Genomic DNA, 21065 nt, shown 5'->3' with positions numbered 1-21065 from the left:
AGATCACAAAGATAAGTGGCTGGAGAAAAAAAAAATCACTGACTGTGGGAGGAAAGGAAGCACAACCCATGCTCAATCTCCTTTAGAGATGTACATTCCTAGGAGTATGTAAATGAATAGGCTCCACAGGTAATAACGATGAACTGTGTGAGAATGAGCTGGTGAGGGAAGTGGGAGGTGGCAGGGAATATGGGAACTGGGGAAACCTCCAGCAGTTCATGCTGTGCTATCTGCCTTCCTCATTCGTGTGTTTTCTGAGTCAGCATTAGTTAAATTTTCCAGAAAGCAATCCACAAAGTACAGCCTGGGCATTTAAGGGACGTCACTCATTTCCCCCAGTGACCTTGACAAGTCAGAAGCTTGAAAGCAGGGAAATCCGGATGTCTCAGTTATGAAGTAGAGCAGTGGGGCTCTAATATATTTCCAGAAGTCTCCATCCAGACTGGTGATTATCTGCCTCCGTTACTGCCAGTGACCATCCAGGGTGTTTCTCTGGCTCAGAAGGGGTTGGCATAATGGCCAAATGCTTCGGCCTGGTGTTGCTTTTTGCCTCCATCTGGACCACAAGGCTCCTGGTCACATCTCTCCATGTAGAAGGTAGGTTTCTTACCAGATTTTCAACCTAAGGCAAGGCAAGATCTTGCAAACTGTCCTAAGCCTACCAAATGATTAACTGTGGATTGCTGGGAGTAGGGGTTACCCTCAATGTCAACAGAAGATCTAGTTGGTAGGATTGCTCTGCCAGAAATGTTTTCATCATATTGTTGACTTCACCAAAATGATTCACATTTATCTTTATGTTATCTTGACTTTCATTTTTGGTTATGGGATCGTTTTTTTTTTTATTTTTTTATTTTATTTTTATTTTTTTTTAAAGATTTTTATTTATTTATTTATTTGACAGAGAGAGAGACAGCCAGAGAGAGAGGGAACACAAGCAGGGGGAGTGGGAGAGGGAGAAGCAGGCTCTCAGCAGAGGAGCCTGATGTGGGGCTCGATCCCAGAACACCAGGATCACGCCCTGAGCCGAAGGCAGACGCTTAACGACTGAGCCACCCAGGCGCCCCAAGGATCGTTTTTTTTTTTTAAATGGGAATATCTTGAATCAAAAACATTGAGGAGAGATAATTTGTTTTTTAAAGTGTTTCATTGCAGAAATAAACCATGATTGTAATGAATTTAAAGTTTGGGGAAAATGGCCAACTTTCACTAAATATTGACCTGTTTTATATTTTTGGAAGTGTCAGCATAATTATTTTAATTTCAATTTTACTATACTACCATATATGTTTTTAATATGAAGTAAACAGCCAATTAACTGAAAAAAATGTGAAAAGTTTGAAAATTAGTCATTAGCTCCCTACGAAAGAAATGACTTTAAGTGATTTCTGGGCTTTTGAGATGTCTAAGCAGTAACCTCATTCCGCAATGTAGGCAAAAATATTGTAACCACAAATCACTCAATTACAGCTACAGGCAAATGAAAATTTGAGCACTTTAAAAGGAAAATTGTGTGTTCCTATGCTGGAAGATGCTCTATGATATAAAATATCCTGGAATCAGACATCCTGAGTTGATTCATTTATTGTTGTATTTAATTTTATGAGAGGCTATAGTTATGTAATTGATTTTTTTCAAATACCAGAACTGTTACTCTCAAATAAGTTTTGTCCTCTTTGAAATTCCCCTGGGGATACTATTTATTTTTCCCCACAATGATGCCATTACTCAAACTTCTGAAAATTGTTCTATGACAATGATTCCATCACAATCTTTAGACCATCTTTGATGATGGCAAAAATTTCCTAAGGAAATTAAACTATTATATATTACATATGTTATATATAATTTTTATATATGTAATATACAAAATTTCATTTAATCTTCTCAAGAAGACATTTTATAGATGAAGAAACAGGCTGAAGTAAGGCCAAGTGACTTGCCTAATGTGATATAGATGGTAAATAATAAAGCTTGGGTTTGAATTCCGCTCTGTCTGATCCTAAGCATACGATATTTCTACTATGCCAGCTGTTTCCTAAAAAAATCTTAAGGAAGAGATTAGTGGAGTAGCTCTTGGATTCCAGCTCCCTCTTTTTGTCTTTAAATGAAGTAGAAAAGCATAAAAATGACTACTATTTGTTGACTACCTATGATGGACCCAGCCCCTGCTAGGTACAAGTTATCTATTCTGACAAAACTTCTGTGAAGAAGATATAACCATCTCCATTTTATAGATGAGAACACTAACTTGTCCAAGGTCCCAGAGCCAATTAATAACAGACGAAATAACCAAGGCTAGGTCTATTGCCCAGAATAGGTCTATCATTACTCTAAATAATAACGTTTAAGGTAAAAATGCGTTTTGATGAAAAAGTAGCAAGACCACTTATAGTGTAATTAATAAACCTTCTTTGCAGGTATTCCCAAAGCAGCAGCCATGAGATTCGAGCAATAGCAAGCTCATGGACTAAATAAGCCAAATTCCAGGAAAAATGTGTGTTTGGAGAGTCCAGTTCTAGTTGTATCGTGTGTGTGTGTGTGCATGCATGCGCACAAGTGGGTGTGTTCATCTCCCCCATAATATAGTGGGAAGCAGGATAGTGCCCTAGTTAAGAACTGGGATTTTAGAGTCAGTCATAACTGGGTTTGTGCCCCCAATCTGCCTTGCTCTATATCCTTGGGCTTGGGAAAGTTACTTAATCTTCCTGAGCCTCCACTTTTTTTTAAAGGAGACAGGGTTTGACACAGAGTAGCATAAACAGATGATAGATGCTAGAATTAATACTAGCATTAGTATTAATATCAGTATTGGTATAGGTATTAGTATTAGTGCATATAGTCATAAGAGGCTGTTTCGTCACAAACACTCCTATTAGGGTGTTGGCTCTCTAGTTTCTCTTTTGGTGAGAGCAAGTTCTGGAAGCAAGTAAGGCCGTCTACAGTAATTGTACATCATATGCACATCCCCTCCTCCAGCCCCCTGCTCCAGAGCATAGCAAGGTTAATGAAAGACTTAGCAATGTTCATGTTTGCAAGAAGAAATTTTAAATACCAACCTAGAAACTGGTCAAAGCACTTGACTGGGCATCCAGTGCACAGATCTGTGTACAAGCAACTTCGTGGAAGATTGTTATGCCCTCTTATGGACTTTTGTGGGTAAAGCCCAAAAGGAAAAATGTACCTGAATGCAATACAACTTTGCAATTTCATACAGGTCTATAAATCCCAGAACCAAGAAAGGAGATCAAAAGAACTCTTAGATTCATTAACTTTTGAGTAAAATATATTCACAACATATCTGTTCAACTGCCTCAGCTTCCCTAGGGAGATCAATCATTAGCTGACTAAAACCAAAAAGCTTTGGAGATAAAAATAATGATGTTATTTATGATTTATTGAGCATCTACTATGTGGCAGGTACTATGCTAAGCATTTTTATTTAAATTAACTCTTTCAACTCTCCCTACCCTATAAAATAGATAGTTACTTTATCAATTTTATAAATAAGGAAACTGAGGCTCAAAGAGATGAAGTAATTAGCCTAAGATCACAGAGCTAGCAAGTGACATAGGCCAGATTTAAATACAGTTCTGACTCTAAAACTCAACCTACTTTATTTGGTTTCTTTGCCATGCAAGTTTTACTGCCCAGTTCCTCCAGGAACTTCTGAGTAAGCCTGCCCCCCAATGGTCAGAGAAGACCTGGGACTGAGAATGCTCACATTCTGTTATACCAAGAGCAACATTTTTCAGCTCATCTCAGAAATAGCGGTATTCCCAAGCCACATTGGTTTGGAGTATTGTTAATTAGTCTATTAACCAGAGCCCTGAATTCTATCTTTCTCAAAGTCTCAGACCTTTCATTTTATAGACTCCAAAAAGGTTTGCAGCAACTGCATCACCTAGACCCAACCCCAGGAACTGGTAGCCAAAGCCTCCACATAAGGAAGAAGGCACCTTAATGCAGTGGGGCATGATAGACTCAGATCTGATGAGAGGTACAACTTGGACAAGAGCAAGGACCCCGCTAACCCAGCAGGATGTCCTTGTGGGAAATGCCTGGCCTGTGTTCTGTTATTTCTAAACTTTAATCCCAGCCATGAGGACCTCACTGCTATATCAAGACAATAATGTTTTACAAAGAAGAACAGCCTACAGGCTGGGAACAAGGACAGCAGCAAATTAAGGACTTCTGTGATTCCTTTGCAGAACTTTCCACCTCAGGGCCATGCAGAATTGTGGGGGTCAACCTTGTGAACAAAAAGACAGCCCTGCAGCTGAATTTTGCAGAAGCCCAGGAGGCCTGTAGGTTGATGGGACTAACTTTGGCCAGCAAAAACCAGGTTGAAGCAGCATGGAGGTTTGGCTTTGAGACTTGCAGGTGAGAAACAACTAGATTCATAAACACTGATGGAGCTCTTTCAGCGCTGTGTTCTTGTTCAGCAATAGAAATAAATGTATCCATTCAAATAATGTGTATTCTGTTGTAGCTATGGTTGGGTTGCAGATAAGTTCTTGGTCATCCCTCGGATTCTCCCGAACCCCAAGTGTGGGAAGAATGGGACAGGTGTCCTGGTTTGGAGAAATTCAGTCAGCAAAAAGTTCTTGGCCTACTGTTACAACTCATCTGGTAAGTCAGATCTATATCCTCTCAACGTTTTCTCTAGCTCTATGATGCATCTAAGAAGAGTAACCGTGAGCAGCAGTAGAAGAAATCATGGTGATGATCATTTAATACTCCCAAGAATGCCTCTGCGACCTGGCTAGAGGGGCCATGTGGCCCTTAGAGGAAAAAGTTAGGGAAATTATGACTAAATGGCAATATAGGGAGAGAGCATCCCAGGAGGCTCCATTACCCATGCCCCCCCATCTTAGAAGGTAAGGAAATATCCACTATAGACAAAGCAATGTACCGAGTTATCACAGTGAACCTTGATAATCTTTCTCTGAGGTACACTTTGTCACCCCCATTTTGTAGAGGGGGACATTTAGCTCAGAGGACATAAGTACATTTGTCTACATTCTCACTACTACAAAGATTTTAACAGAGGTCTAACTCTCAAACCATGCCCTTTCCCCTAACCTTCATTTTTTTTAGAGGAGAAGAAATTCAGATGCTACACTTAACCTCTTCAAGGATAAGACCATTTTATGAAGGAAGGAGTTAAAGCTAGAAAATAGAATTGGTTTGCTCATAGTCACACAGTTGTTCTCTTAACCTTGCTTGGAGACCACAACCATTTTATCCCAAGTGCTTTACCTAAGGAACATCTCAAAAGTTTTTCTTTCACTAAAATACTTGCTCTCAGTTTATCATAAGAACCTCTGCTGATTTATTATTCTTCATACATACTCATAAATCTGACATTCTGAAGGTCAGACAGCTAAATGGTCACACACAAGGATAGATTCCAAAGTCATACTCTAAGATCCAAGAGATAAATATGCACTAGCAACATTATGTTGCCCAAAGGCAACACAGGGTCCAAGCAGTTCTCCGAATCAGGAGGCTTTGACCTAGAAAGAGACCTGAAAGACACTTTGTCTTCTTTCCTCATTTCATGGATGAAATGATAGCTCAGATTGGAGGTTTGGCTTGCTCAGTTGGTGGCAGAGTCAAGACTGGAACATAAAGCTTCTTTCAACATTTGTTTCACCATCATCCTCCTATCCTCTGCCTCTTCTGCCCACCACTTTTGGCTAGGGAACTGGTGGTTCACAAGCCTGTATATCTCATAGCCAGCTCATGCCTGTCAAATGACCTGGTATTTTAACTTTCTGGCTTTCCTCCCAGCTGTCAGTGTGATGATATGATACCCAGCCCTCTGGACTTCACAAAATGGGGTCAGAGGAAGAGGACTGGGATTTGTGTGTTTCCTCGTGGTTTCATTTAACTTGTACTTCCATCCCCTATATTTCCTGTATAATTAAAGTTAGATCCAGAGGCTTGATTCGACTCTTGTTCAATATTTTTGGTAAAAAGACTACATCAAAAACTAATAAGGTACTATACAGTGGCTAACAGATAATAATAAAAAAAAACTTCATAGATGATACCGTGTACTTTAGATCACTTCTCAACAAAACACACTTAATGTCAGTATGTCCCATTATTAATATGCTAATTTTGATCATTTGAATAAGATGCCAGACCTCTCTAAATGAACTCAGAAAGATATGTTTTTCCCCTTGCAATGAGTAGGTAATCTACACTGTGATATTTTGGCACCATGCAAATATTCTGACCCCAACCATCTTGTACCTAGTAGTTTAAGCAGCCATTGGTAATTCTTGCTGGAATCAGTTATTATATGTAGGGTTACAAGATGGTGACTTTCTAAACCTTCCTTCTACATTTATTAGATGGCATTCTTTGATAAAGAAGAATTTCTCTCTCTTTCTCTCTTTCTCTCTCTCTCTCTCTCTCTCTCACACACACACACACACACACACCTCTTCCCTCCTCCTTATACTACTATGGACACATGACATTTTACTTATTCTGTGTATTCAACATGTTATAATCAATTTTACAATTATCATTCTTTTATTCTTTTTGATGCTCAAATTGTCCCAAATTTGGTGAGTAGGAGCCCCCTCTAGTTGACTTCTGTGTCCTTTATTCCATTAGTATTAGAGCAATTCCTTTCTTTCTAACATAATAACAGCATGTCCCAGACTTACTTTGTACTTCTCTGTCCCTGGTGTGGAATCAGCTATTTATTGCTCTGAGAAGCCCAGGTTCTTTGTAATGGAAAATGTTAATTAGAAACCAAGATCTGGATTCAAATAATTCTCATTACCACTGGAATTTTCATTGCTTCTCAGTATTTTTAGTGGATAGCTATGTGTATGTTTACACATATATACATATATCTAAAAATTATGAATTTGTATTGATATTTCCAACTCAAATTTAACAATTCAAATTTTTTCTTAGTTTGTTTTATACCTGCATCTTTTTTCTCTTACACAGAAGATCTTAGTTCCCAATAAATAATAGTAATATACTTCCTTATCCTATAAGAGTTTCAAAATTATAAAACAAACACTATTAGGAATAATGAATCTATTGAGTGAAATTTGAGATTTCTTTGCATTTGTTTCAGTCCCCAGAATATAGCCCTATAAGGGTGTACTGTCAAAAAACTACGTGCAAAAGTGACTTGAAAAATTCACAACTCTGTGTGGATATATTATCGTTCTGAAATAAATTAGGCTCACCTGCTTCTGTTTGCTATCTTTGTGAGGATCAGAGTTAACCTAACCCTTATCCTAACACTACTCCTAAACTTATCCTATGTTTCTTTGTTTTTGTAACTTTCTTTTTTATGGCTAACTTGTGAGGTCTGAGGATTAGAATAACCCTAAACCTGACCCTACACCTTATCCTAATTGTTTTTTTTTTATTGCTATCTTTTGTGGGCTTTGGGAGACTAGACCAAAGTGCTCTGAATGCTCTGCATGCGGCATCTGTTTCATGCTGTTCCAACTCTGCCGCAATGCCCATCTTCCTCCCCACTTAGCTAACTGCTACTCCTTATTCAATTCTCAAGTGCCAGCCTCTTCAAGAAGCCTTGCCATACCCCTTACTCCTATCCTTCCTCTTGAGAGTCCAACACACTCTGTGTTTAATATCAGAGTACTTGGCACATTCTAAAGAAATTCTATTCATAGTTTGGAGGGGAAGGAAGAGCTAGGTCCTAACACTCCTAGGTGTGCCCTCAACCCAGTAGGATCACAGGATCAGACTGCTGTTGCTCCCTCACACTGTGGCCCTCTTGGCTACATATAATGAACAGAGAAGCAAAGGAAACTAATTCTTAGATAGATCCTATCTATCATGCGCATATATTATGCTAGGCCCTACACATTTATTATCTCATTAATTCTCAGTAAAATGACACAAATGTATCCTTTCTATTTTCCAGGAGAAATAACTGATGCTTAGCGCGTATTTTGCTATGGTCATAGTCAATAAGCGAAAGAGCCAGGATTTAAATATTGAGCCATACTACTTCCATGTAGCACTTTCCATGGTGATTACTACACATCAATAACACACCAGGCCTGGGTTGGGTTCTGGGCATCATGTTTTTTAAAAGCTCCCCAGATGATTCCAATGTATAGCCAGGGTTCAAAATCACTCTTTCCTAGGAGATCTCTAAGATCTAAGTTTTAGGATTCCAGGTACTTCTAGATTCCCCTATTTCTTTGCAAGTGCAATAACCTTCCTTGTTCCTGGATTGTACTCTCTCCCCATTGCATTTCATCCTCCACATGACTCCACTGATAATTGCATTACTCCTCTGCTCTACAGCCCTTGTGTGACTTCCTATTTGAGACTATGATGTAAACTATGAAGCCTTTTACACATAAAAGTGAGCATGTATGAGAACTCCTATATATCAGTTGGGAGGTTTGTGGACCCAGCTGAAAATTCCATCTCCTACAAAATAAATTCCAAATGCTTTAACATGGCAATTATGAATGTCAATACTCTGGCTCCAGCCTATCTTCCCAGTCATCTCCTGCTTGCAGTCTTTCACGCTCCCAATCATATACACACCCTACTCTCCAGCCACACTATACTCCTTGTCATTTTTCAATATAACTACATTTTCAAACTTCTGGATTCTTGGGTCATGCTATTCCTAATGACTGGAATATTCTATTACGTCTTCCATACTAGATGATCTACTGCTGTGTTCCAGCCATACTGGTCTTTTATTCATCAAACACACTGAGTTCATTCAACTTTGGGCTCTTGCCTGTTCTCTTTACTTGGAATACTTTTGCCCTAGATCTTCAATGACTGGCTACTATTTATCATTTAGGTCTCAGCCTAAGTATCACTTCCCCACTTTCTCTTATCATCCTATTCAGGGTATCCATCTCCCATTCCCTACCCCTACCAGTTTAATCTTTATCCTGTTTAATTTTCTTCTTAACATTTATCATCCTCTAAAGTTTCTGGCTTTTCTTTTTTTTTAAGAGAGATGGAGAGGGCCAGGGGTGGTGCAGAGAGAGAGGGAGAAAGAGAATTCCAAGCAGGCTCCATGCCTGGCACAGAGTCCTACACTGGGCTCAATCTCACAATTCTGAGATCACGACCTGAGCTGAAATCAAGAGTTAGATGCTTAACCAACTGAGCCACCCAGGCGCCCCTGGCCTTTTTTTTTTTTTTTTTTTTTCTTAATCTATCCTTCCATTAGCATATAGGCCCCTTAAAAAGTAAGGACTCTGTCTTCTTTGTACCATGAGTATTTGGCACAGAGTTGGTGCTCAATAAATATTTGTTGAACAAACATGTTAATCCCCTATACCATCTCCTCTGTGAATCCCCAGTGACCTCCTCCTACCTTTAACAAAATACATCTGTCTGATGGAAACTGAAACTATGCTGTATGTCTCTGTATTTTCAGTTCCCAACATAGTATGTTGTACTCAGTATTTCTTTCCCCTGATATTAAAAAATTTTCATTTTTTGAAGGAAAAACTTAGCATGTGCTCAAAAATAAGAAATGTAACTAAAAGTTCAAGGCAAAAGTCAAGGATGATGTGTGTTTGAATAGAGAAGTTTAAAAAGTAAAATAAATATTATAAAATTCTGACTTAATGTGTGTATAGTCAAAATGTTTTATCAGTAGTATCTATGACCTTAATTGATAATTTATTGTATTTTTCAAAAATGAATGGAATAACTTTTTCTTCTTAACTGACATTCCAGCTGATGCTACCCATTGCCAGAAATAAGTAGGAATTTAAAATAGATAGAAATTTGTATTATAATATATTACATGGATCTGTCATTTACCAACTAATATGAATTTGGGCAAGTTATTCAATTTCACTAAACTTCAGTTTCCTCCTATAAAATGAGACTTTAATAAAATTGTTAAATGAAGTGTCACAACTGACTCAGATAAGATGCTCAAAAAATGTTGTGTCCTCTCTATCACATTCAACAGATTAGAAAGCAAATCTATATCCCTCCTCTGCTCCCCTAAAAAAATTTTATTTTGAAGAGCACAGAGAAATCTGGTTTTTGATCTTTGTCCTGAAGTCTATATTGTCATGTGTGTATATTGTTTCCCCATCTACTCCTTCCATCCTGTCACTTCTCCATCCTTTCTTTATTCATTAAATATTTATCGAGCATGAACTATGTGTTAAGCACAGAGAACATACCACGATGACCAAGACAGACAGGGTTCCTGCTTCCAGGGAGCTCAGTCCAGTGTAGAGTGGTGCAATGAGAACCTTGACAAGGGAAGTATAAGGAGGTACAAAAACATATGCCTAGGGACCCAATCTAGTCATCAAGTCTGCCTAATAAAGAGATATTCAATCTGAGACTTGAGGGATAAGTAAGCGGTAAGTAAAGAAGGGCAAAGAGTCTTACAGGTAAAGAAAGCATCATGGCCAAAGGCTTGGATATGACAGAAAGCATATCAAAGAACAGAAGAAATCTGGGAAGGCAGGAGGAATGAGAGACACACTGATCAGAGAAGGCTAGCCAGGTCAGCAGGGGACAGATCACTGGGGGCCTTATACGCCATGCAGTAGAGGCAGTCACTGAAGGATTCTAAGGAAGGAAGTGATATGATTAGATTTGTATTTTTGTAAGATCATTCTGGCTGCACTATAAGGGGACTGGAGAGGAGTAAGACTAGAGGCAGGAAGAACAATTAGGAGGCTGTTTTGATACTTACTTGTTACTTTATTTTTCCCTCCCCCAACAGATACTTGGATTAACTCATGCCTTCCAGAAATTATCACCACCAACGATCCCATATTCAACACTGAAGAGGCAACATACACAACAGAAATGATTGTCAGTGACAGTGCATACCCAGCTTCACCTACTGATGCACCCTACTCTGCTACACCTACTCTTGCTCCTACTTCTGCTCTGGTTTCCACTTCTACTCGAAGGAAAAGAAAATTGATTTGCATAACAGAAGGTTTTGTGGAAACTAGCACCATATCTACAAAAACAGAAACCAAGTCATACATTGAAAATAAAGCAGCATTCAAGAATGAAGCCGTCGGGTTTGGAGGTAAAAGCTTTCTATGTTTGCATTGTATGTGTGTGTGTGTTGTGTGTTTATGTGTATATATAACAGACAATACATAAAAACCATGTTGTCTCCAGATTAGGTATTTAGGACCTGCCAAACACAAGTAAAACCTTAATGCAAACTCAATTTTCAAAAAGTCATAGAACTTGAGGACTCTAAAGAACCTTAATGATTAAACTAAAAATCATAAGTATAAAATAGCTTCACTTTTAAAACTCAAAGCCTTTTAAAAATAAATCACTATCTATTAATACATCAAAGTTCTTTTTAAAATATTACCTTAAATGCCTATGATTAAAAAGTTTGTCTTCCTATTTAAAAGGAAGAGTTTGCACTTAATTAGCTCCAAACTTATCATCTCAAGGCCACAGAGAGGAAATGGACTCTCTCATATTGCAATTTATAGAACAGAGAGAGCATGCGAGGCAAGGCCAAGGATTTCTATAGGCAAGAAGCAAAGAAGCAGATGTGGGCCCAACATTCTAAGTAGCCCCTTCGTGATCACAGAGAAGGCTTTTCTCCTGCATTATCTGTTGTCTGGATCGGTAGAATCATTTGAAGAGTCAGACACAACAATGCCTAAGCAAAGGACCAACAGGCCATGTCTGTTTCCTCCAGGTGTCCCCACGGCTCTGCTAGTGCTTGCACTCCTCTTCTTTGCTGCTGCAGCTGGTCTGGCAGTTTGCTACATCAAAAGGTGGGTTTGTTGGCACATTGTTGGTCTTATAATCTATGTCATATTCCTATCTTGTGTTTTTCCAGGGTTGTTGTTAGCATTTTCTTGGTCAAAACAGAAACGATGGTCTTCTTATATTGTAAATTTTCTCCTTCATCTCACCTTTCCTCCCACCACCTGATCTTTCCTACTGTTTCAGCACATGCCTGTCATTCAGCCTTTAGCAACAGGTCAATGCTGCCCCTTTGAAAATCAAGAGATAAAAAGAACAGACTGACATCTAGGGATAAAATACATGTTTTATTTTGATTCTCAATTCTTTGTTGTTGGTGGGAGGGTTATGAGGTCAGCCTCAAGTCTGGCCCGCAAACTTACTGTCTCATCTAAATGAATCCACTAAGGTGGGGATGCATTAATGTACTTGAGTGTGCATATGTTAGCATCTTTCTGAAATAAAGGTATCCAGTATACTGTGCTAATACGGGCCTTTACAGACAAAGCGTTATCTATTGGCGTATGTGTTACATATAAATCTCTCACTTTAATTTTATAATTATGCCTATAGGTATGTGAAGACCTTTCCTTTTATGAACAAGAATCAGCAGAAGGAAATGATTGAAACCAAAGTAGTAAAGGAGGAGAAGGCCGATGATAGCAACCCTAATGAGGAATCAAAGAAAACTGATAAAAAGCCAGAAGAGCCCAAGAGTCCACCCAAAACTACAGTGCGATGCCTGGAAGCTGAAGTTTAGAAGAGAAAAAAATGAGAGGACACACCAAGGCTGATTTCTTTCCTGATACATATCCTGGCCCCAGATGGGGAAACTTAAAGGGCCAAAGAACCAAACAAGAAAGTCCACCCTTGGTTCCTAAATGGAATCAACTCAGGGCTACCTTTGGACTATGGAGTTCACCAAACGGAATTCCCTTCTTCTTACTGCAATCAGTTCTGGATCCTATCCTCCTACCTCCAAAGCTTCCCACAGACTGTCTAGCCTGGCTATGTCCTAATAATATCTCTGTGGGAGAAAGGAGCTTTGCAAAGCACAGGGACCTAAAACAGCTAATCAGAACACATTTATAAAGAGGCTTTTGGTTGGCTGAGAATAGGTGAGTTGAGAACCAAGAAACCACTGAGACCAAGGCTTTCTCTATTGATTCCACAAGCCAGATCCTTTCTCCACTCTGAAAAGGTAACACACATCATCTGGCATGCCCTTCTGAGCCAGGCAAGAACAAAAGGAGGAAAGAAAAGTTCAGCAGCTGAAGGCCATGAAGATTCCCATGACTTGAGACCTGATCTCTATAAAGCCAAAATAAGTAAAGAAAAAGAATGAGGCCAAGGATGTTGCCAGCATATTGTCAGCAGGGACTATAAATACAGATAGGGTCAAAGTAGTCATCTCTGAATAATCTGAGTTGGAATCACTTTTTAGAATACACACACTCTCTCTTTTCTTTCTCTTGCTGCTATTTTCTCTAGAAGTATACACTTTTACAAGGAACCAAAACAAATTTCTTACAAATTTTTATTTGAGTTTTATCTGAGAAACTATTACTGAGGAAAATTACTGTGTTAAAAAGCAGTAAAATTTAACAAACATTTATTGACTATATCAGGTGCTGGGTATTACATTCTATAATTGAATGTTATTTATCAAAAACTTGTATACAGTAAAATGTATGAAGCTAATTTTTTCAGTTTTGATATTCCTAGCTTATCTACTTGCAAAACTAATTTTTTACTAAGACTAATCTATTCATTATTTTCTCTAACATGGCAGCCATTATAACCTTAATTTATTATTAACATACTTAAAAAGTACGTTATTACCTCTATACACTGAAGCACATTTTTAAAATGTCATTAACAAATGTATCACCATTTCTCCTTTTTTCAGCAAGAAGAGCCCAAAAGGTGCAGAGATATTTGTGTCAAAAAAATAAAAGTATTTAGAAAATTTCTTTGCTCTCTTATTTACATAGATGCATTATACCTTCCATGCAAAATTGAAGTAATCTGTTTTTTTGCCAAAATAAGAAGGACAATTTTGGTTGTTGAAAAGCAAATATCTGTAAACCAGGTAGTACACATCCCACCATAAGGGGCTATTTTTGCTTCAGGTGATCTTATTTTAAGTCGGTCAAGTATGCACACACAAAACAGTCCTTTACTTAGGATTTGGGTTCTACATTATAATCCATGTCAGAGCTCACAGGGAGCTGAGGATTCGGGATTGTTCATTTGTGCTGTTTCTCTAGCTTTCTCTGTCCCTCTCTCGGGTCTTCCCTTTTGGACTGCTAATATCTTCTTCCCCTCACCAGTGACCCCACAGCTAGATCTATGATCCTTTCAGCTCACAGACCATAAACTGCTGGCACATTCTTTTGCAGTTGGCCCACAGAGTATTATCTTAAATTTTGGTTTAATTGCCAAGAATGAAAAATCAAGGGGTGCCTGCCTGGCTCAATCAGTAGAGAATGCGACTCTTGATCACGGGGTTGTAAGTTCAAGCCCCATGTTGAGTGTAGAGACTACTTAAAATCTTTTTTTAAAAAATCAAGAGTTTTCACATATTTATATTCCTGGATTCCCTTGAAAAAATGGGAAGATCTGGAGATTGAGAGCCCATATTCCCCCACAGCAATAATTATCTCAGACTAAGTAGTGGCTGCCCCCTTTAAAAGGGCCTCACTTGCTTCACTTTACCACAGTCTTCGCGCTCTATTACATCTTCATGCCAAAATAAAGGTGCCATGTCCTACGGATCTCCATAACACTATTGCCTTTCTTTTCCTTCACACCCAGCCCATTTCACTCTTTACAATCTTCCTGGCAGTGAGGTCTGTGAGTTTGAAATGCTGGTTTGTCAGTCCTTAAGTTTTATCAGCCTCATCTAGTTCTTAGGGAGCGAAGAAGAAAAAGCAGAAAGAGCCTGTGTAATGGCCTTCCCTCTATGTATGTTAGCTGAAAAATAATCAGATCTTCCACACTAGATCTCCCATCTGTGGGCATCTACTATGTGCTAGGGTTCTATCATCTACTATTAATTTAGACAGATATATGCCCTACTCAGGAGGAGGAAGAGGGAAGGAGAAAAACCTCACCCATCCACATATAATCACTAGCCAGCCCAGATGCCGATTGCAAACATATTGATGAAATATGTAACTTTCATCATTATGGAAGAAAGGTGAGGAGAAAAGAAGGAGAGGAAGGAAGGGAAGGAGGAAGAAAGAAAGGAAAAACACTGAGTACCTACTAAGTGGTAGTCATTTTCACATGTTGTCCTATTTAATCATTGTTTCCCCTGAGAAGAATTATTACTGTCATTTTTTTATTAATTGGGAAATTGGATTTAGAGGAGTTAAATCACTTTTCTATGGTCACAGGTCTACATCAGTACCAAAGGCAGGATTCAATCCCAAGTCAGAATGACTGCAGAGCCCATACTCCTTTCCCTATACGACCACACTTCTTTTGCAAATGACAATATAGCGGTGTCAACTATTCCAGGATGTAAGCTTGAAATTAGTCACTTGCCAAAACAAATAAGAAAAATAACTCAGGACTCCTGTCTCAACTTCAGAGAATTTTTCTTAAATCCATTTGCAATAACAAGGAAAAAAAGAGAACCACTTAAAATCTTTGAGAACTATTCCCTCATTGATGCAGTCACCAACCTCAGCAAAGACTTACCTGGTCCAGCTCATATGGCTAGATTTTGTAAGTCTCACAAGGATCAAAGATAAGCTTCTCAAATTCTTCACAAAGTTAAAAAAATGAAGTCAAATGTCATAGATAGCTAGAAGTACAGCCTGCTCTAAAAGCCTCCTTCTTCCTAGTCAAATTCTCTTTATTCTCCATTGAACAAAGAGAAATTGGAAGAATATGACGGATGACCCCAGTTCAGACCTACAGTCCAGCCTACCAAAGCCAGTCTTCAAACAAGGCAGGTAGACAGCCATCTAATTACGTTTCTAGGTGGTGCACAGGATCTCCCTGCCCAGAAATGCCTCCTCTTCATGCCTGCTTCCCTGGCTCAAACAGTATACATCCACTCCCTTGTGAAGCTATCTGCTTTTTATAAAAACCAGGCCAACTATCACATATAAACATGCTGATGTAGTTCCAATAAAAACAAACTGGTTTCTAAGGGCAGAAAGCTCAAGTAAAGCTGGTGACTTGAGGCCCAGCACATGCTTGCACATAGTGGGAGTTTACAAATGCCCTTTGGCTTGAATAGGATTGAATCATGTTGATTTCCAGAGCAAAGAATCCTACATGTTATTGCCCTTCTCTAAACTTTTATCTAGTGCCCAAAGCAAAATCAATTGCTCTAGGAGAAAGCAGGTTTTAAGGACAATAATAACATGCAAGTAAATAAATTCTTACTAAGAAATGAGAGAGTCACTTACACACCAAAAAAGAAAAGGTTAAGTTTCCTAAAATGAACAAAAGCAATTATTTGTTAATTCAATGTCCTAGTTAAATGTAAATAAAGTTTAGTTGTTTACCTTACAATAGTCTATATTTAAGGTCAGGTTTGATCTAAGAACATTTTAATCTACTAAAACTACCTGAGAGCACTCTCCTCTATCTATGTATGTTCCCCAGGAAATGCCCAAATTTCCAGACAGTGCTGATGTGATTTAGGATGTCCCCCTTTAGTATCTAGGCCATTTACTTTTTAAAAATAAACTTTTTTAGAATAATTTTAAATTTACAAAAAAAAAAAAAGTGAAGATAGTAACAAAGATTTCTCATATACCCTATACCCAGTTTCCTCTATTATTAACATCTTGTATTAGTATGGTACATTTGTCATGATTAATGAACCAATATTGCTACATTATTATTAACTAAAATTTATACTTCATTCTCACTTCCTTAGTTCTTACCTTAAATCCATTTTTTTTTTGTTTCAGGATCCCATGTAAGATACCATATTACAGTTAGTTGTAACACCTCCATAGGCTCCTCCTGGTTATGAAAGTTTCTCAAACTTTCCTTGTTCTTGATAACTTTGCCAGTTTTTAGGAGTACCGGTGAGGTATTGCTCATAATATCCCTCAACTGAGGTTTGTCTGATGTTTTCTTATGATTACACTGGAAAAGGGGAGAAAGACCACAGAGGTAAAGTGATATTTTCATCACAGCATATCAAACATACATACTATCAACATGACTTATCACTGTGGACATTAACCTTGAGCACCTGACTGAGGTAATGTTCATCAGTTTTCTCCTATGTAAAGTTACTCTCTTTCCCTCTTTCCATACTGTACTCTTTGGAAAAAAAAGTCACCATGCACAGCCCATACAAAAACAGAGGGTGGTTATGCTCTGCCTCCTCAAAAGCAGAATATCTAAATAAATTATTTGGAATTCTGCATAGGAGATTCATCTATTCTCCCTCATTAATTTATTTAATCTTTTATTTACATCAGTGTGGATGAAAATTCATTTTCTACTTTACGTTATAATCCAAAGCTATTTATGTTTTGCTCAAATTGTTCCTGCTTTGATCACTGAGAATCCTTTTAGTTTGTTCCTATATCCCTTTGACCTACCCCCATCATTGTGTTTTTATTGGGTACCTCCTTACTTTCTGACACTATACAATAAACCAGGCTTATCTTACATATTTCCCATCCCAGTCCGAAAATCAGCCACTTCTCCAGGGAACCCTTGTCTCTTCTAGCTTTTTTGTTTGATTGGTTGGGTTTGTTGTTGTTGTTGTTGTTTTTTGAGAATGATATTAGATATAAAGTGCTCATTGCTACTAGGCCCTCTCCCAGACACCCAGGCAATAGCAGTCCCAGTAGTTTCTAATTTCATAGACCAATAATTCTTTTTTAAATTTAGGGGCCGAAATAGGCTTTTTAACTCTTTAATGTTTTCAGATAAAGACATCTGAAAATTATACTTCTATTGCTATCATTTTACAAAAGAGAGCAAAGAGCAAGGATATAAAATCAGAACAAAGAAGTCACTAAATAAGTCTAGTTTTACAAAAAACTGACTACATGGACCTTATTTTCCTCATTTTACCAGTGATGATTCACTCATTGATAAATACCAATCAAAGGAGTGCCCTTTACCAATCAACTAGAGAAAATAATTCTCTGAGCTGTACTTAAGATAACCTTTTAGGATAAAGTGGACATGCTGAGACCTAGTAAACAAGTCCTACGATTGGGATCTAACTCCTTCTACCCTCCTAATTGTCTCTCCTTCCACATTCCATCCCCCTACCCCGGCCTTGCCTACTACATACAGAGACCATTAACATTAAGCAAAGAAAGAGCTCAGTATCTGGAAGGAGAGAGAGACAATTTACAACGCACAGTACTTTGAACCTAACTATACTAAATACTATAATTTAGGCCTGGATAACCAGTTGTGTATTGTGGCTGCTGCCTAAGGTATCATGGTAATAGGGAAGAGATGGGAAAAAATGAAGCTGGGAAGGTATGCAAGTGACCAGTACTGCAGTGTTTCCATTCCTAGGCTCCTGATTGGCTAAGGAAAACATCATGGCATTATGATCATCACAGAGATGTAATAAGATTTTTGGGATTCTGAAATGATTGTAGTGGTAGTGGTGTAAAATATGGACTAAAGAAATTGTTAAGCCAAACCTTGCTCATCATCAGACCCATCTATGGAGATTTGTAAAAGCTCAAAATCATGGGCTCCCAACCCAGCCCAAAATAATCAGAATGTTTTTTCATGCTTAGGACCTAGAGAGCTGTAGTGAAGCAAACAAATAAAAGCAAAAAACTACCAGAGAATCTGATCTAGAGGGTCCCTGGATCAGTGAATGGGAATTGCTGAACTACAGAGAAGAGGGATTAGAGACAGTAAGACAAAGCGTGCCAGTGTGAAATGAGAAGGGCTTGGACTCTGGCAATGCAGATAGGACAGAAACTGGATTCCAGAGATATTACCGAGACTAACATCAGAAATACTGGCTAATTGATCAGATATTAAAGTAACCAAAAAATGACAGTGGAGTTTTCAACTTGGGCAACTACACGAATGGTTATTTCACTAGCCAAGTTAGGGTATGAGGAAAAAGGAAGCATATTTGAGATAGAAGATAATGAACTTGGCTTGAGAATGTGCTGTTTCTGGTACAGAAACAGAATATCTGGGTGGAAGTATCTAGAAGACAGGTAAATTTTTAGATTTGGGGAAAGGCAGGACTAAAGATAAAGATTTTTAAGCCATTAACATGCAAGTGTTTTGGTAGGGAATAAGGAGATATTAGTTTGGAGGTAAAAAAAATGAAGAAAACTAATAGTTGACAGTGAAAACTGTGGCAGGACAAACATTAACATGCAAACTTTACTTCTCCAATCGCCAGTCTAATTTTCTCCATATCTCCCTCTCAAAAAAGGAAAGGTTTACTTTGCTGGAGAGAGAGTCTAAGTCAACCTTAGGAATGACAGGAGGCGGGGATGAAAGAGAAATGAGGAAAACAAAGAATTGCAGGGGGCTAGGTGTCAAGAGAGATTTGGGGGCTTTATGGAAAGAGATGCCCCAGAGTAGCTGGGGTCTGTGATGAAAGTAGATAGGATCGGAAGGAAATTCTTATAGACTTTGCTGAGGCGTATGTATAAACCTAGTTTTTGAGAAATGAAAAAAAAAAGGATTATTTTGAAGTTAATTTTGGTTGTTGTGCTGTATTTCTTTCACTTCAGCACCACTCCATAGATCATGGAGATCTAAACTTAATTAAGGATAAAGAATTATTAGACGTGATAATACAGTAAGAAAGTAGAGTTCCTGGAGTACTATCATTACATTAAAAAAAAAAAAATACAATCGCAAGAGTGGTATCACTCAGGATACCTGAATTAAGGGACAGAGTTTGAATGGTGGCATTAGATATTAACTGAATTGGAATGAACTCAATTTATTTTGTCTTACACATTCTCTCACCTCTCCTTGCTATTTCCCAGACCTGAGTTCAAGCTCTTATCACTTTTCTTCCATACTATTGCTCTGTTTCCGGTCTCAGCAACCTCTCTGTCACACCTACAGTCCATCCTCTTATACTACATAAATGAATTTTCTCAGATGAAGAGTTTATTATACCATTCCTCAGACCTTTGAGAGCTCCCCATTTTTTTCCAGAAGCAAATCTGAACACACTACTGTACTAAGTGGATATGGTGAGTTGGCATTCAGCATCCATTTTAAGTGTGTGCCTTATTTTTTAATAATAATTTTTATTATGTTATGTTAGTCACCATCCAGTATATCCTTAGTTTTTGATGTAATGTTCCATGATTCATTATTTGCGTAGAATACCCAGTGCACCATGTAATATGTGCCCTCCTTAATACCCATCACTGGCCCGCCTTCTTAAACTGTAGAGGATGAAAAACTGAAACTACTCTTCCCAGACTGTCTATAGCTGGACTTCTGGAATCAAAGTTCTACCAATTAATGCACATCCACATGAGAAAGAAGGAGAGACCAACTTTATGCTACTTCAGCTACTGCTATAGCAAGCATGATCATGGAGATACTGAGCTTTTCTGCAGCACAGTTCCAGAATCTAGCCTAGCTTCTGGGTATTGAGAGGCAATTATAGTCATAACAGTGATCAGGCTTAGTTCTAAGCACTTCTAGTGATTTCATAAGCACTTCATAAGCACTTCTAGTGATTTCATAAGCACCTAATTCTCCATATTAAACTTTCATAAGCACTTCTAGTGATTTCATAAGCACCTAATTCTCCATATTAAACTTTTTCTGTTTAAAATATTTAGAGAGGTTTCTGTTTCTGTTTCCCTTGAGGGAACCCTTGACTGATTGATACAATGACATTAAACAATTTTACAATTTGGCCTCCAATCCTCATCTCAAACCTTATCTTGAGTCATTCTTACAAGGATACTTCATGCTATAGCCACACAAGATCATTTGCCATTCCAGAATTTAATCTATACTCTCCCCTCTCATCTCTGCAAGTGCCGTTCCTTCTGTTTTCATTGTTATCTATTGCTGCATAACAAATTACCCCAAAACTTAATCGCTTATAACAACATTTATTATCTTGTGTTGTTGTGGGTCAGGAACAGGGTCCTCTGCTTCAGAGCTCTCACAGAATTGCAATCAAATGTTGGCCAGGGCTATATTCATCTCAAGGCTAATCAATTCCAAGTTCATTCATGTTATTGTTGGCAAGATTTAGTTCTTTGTTTGCTAGTGGCCGAAGTTTGCCCTCAGTACTTTCCCATATGGAACTCTCCCATTGGGGCAGCTCAGAAAATGGCAATTTGCTT

The 21065-nt window shown here is 38.2% G+C and overlaps 1 protein-coding gene across 1 annotated transcript; it reads left to right on the top strand.

The window, feature by feature from the left end:
- The first annotated feature begins 299 nt into the window (after positions 1-299).
- Positions 300-13723, top strand: LYVE1 (lymphatic vessel endothelial hyaluronan receptor 1). The gene is made up of 6 exons (XM_026486091.4): positions 300-597; positions 4212-4383; positions 4493-4632; positions 10748-11065; positions 11705-11783; positions 12328-13723. Exons 1-6 carry the CDS (start codon positions 516-518, stop codon positions 12512-12514), a joined length of 978 nt encoding a protein of 325 aa, XP_026341876.1. The 5' UTR covers positions 300-515; the 3' UTR covers positions 12515-13723.
- Positions 13724-21065: the final 7342 nt, after the last annotated feature.

The sequence above is a fragment of the Ursus arctos genome, unplaced genomic scaffold (genome assembly GCF_023065955.2).
Source record: "Ursus arctos isolate Adak ecotype North America unplaced genomic scaffold, UrsArc2.0 scaffold_22, whole genome shotgun sequence".
NCBI lineage: Eukaryota > Metazoa > Chordata > Mammalia > Carnivora > Ursidae > Ursus > Ursus arctos.
The sequence above is the reverse complement of the archived record's forward strand: the minus strand, read 5'-3'. Positions and strand labels throughout refer to the sequence as shown.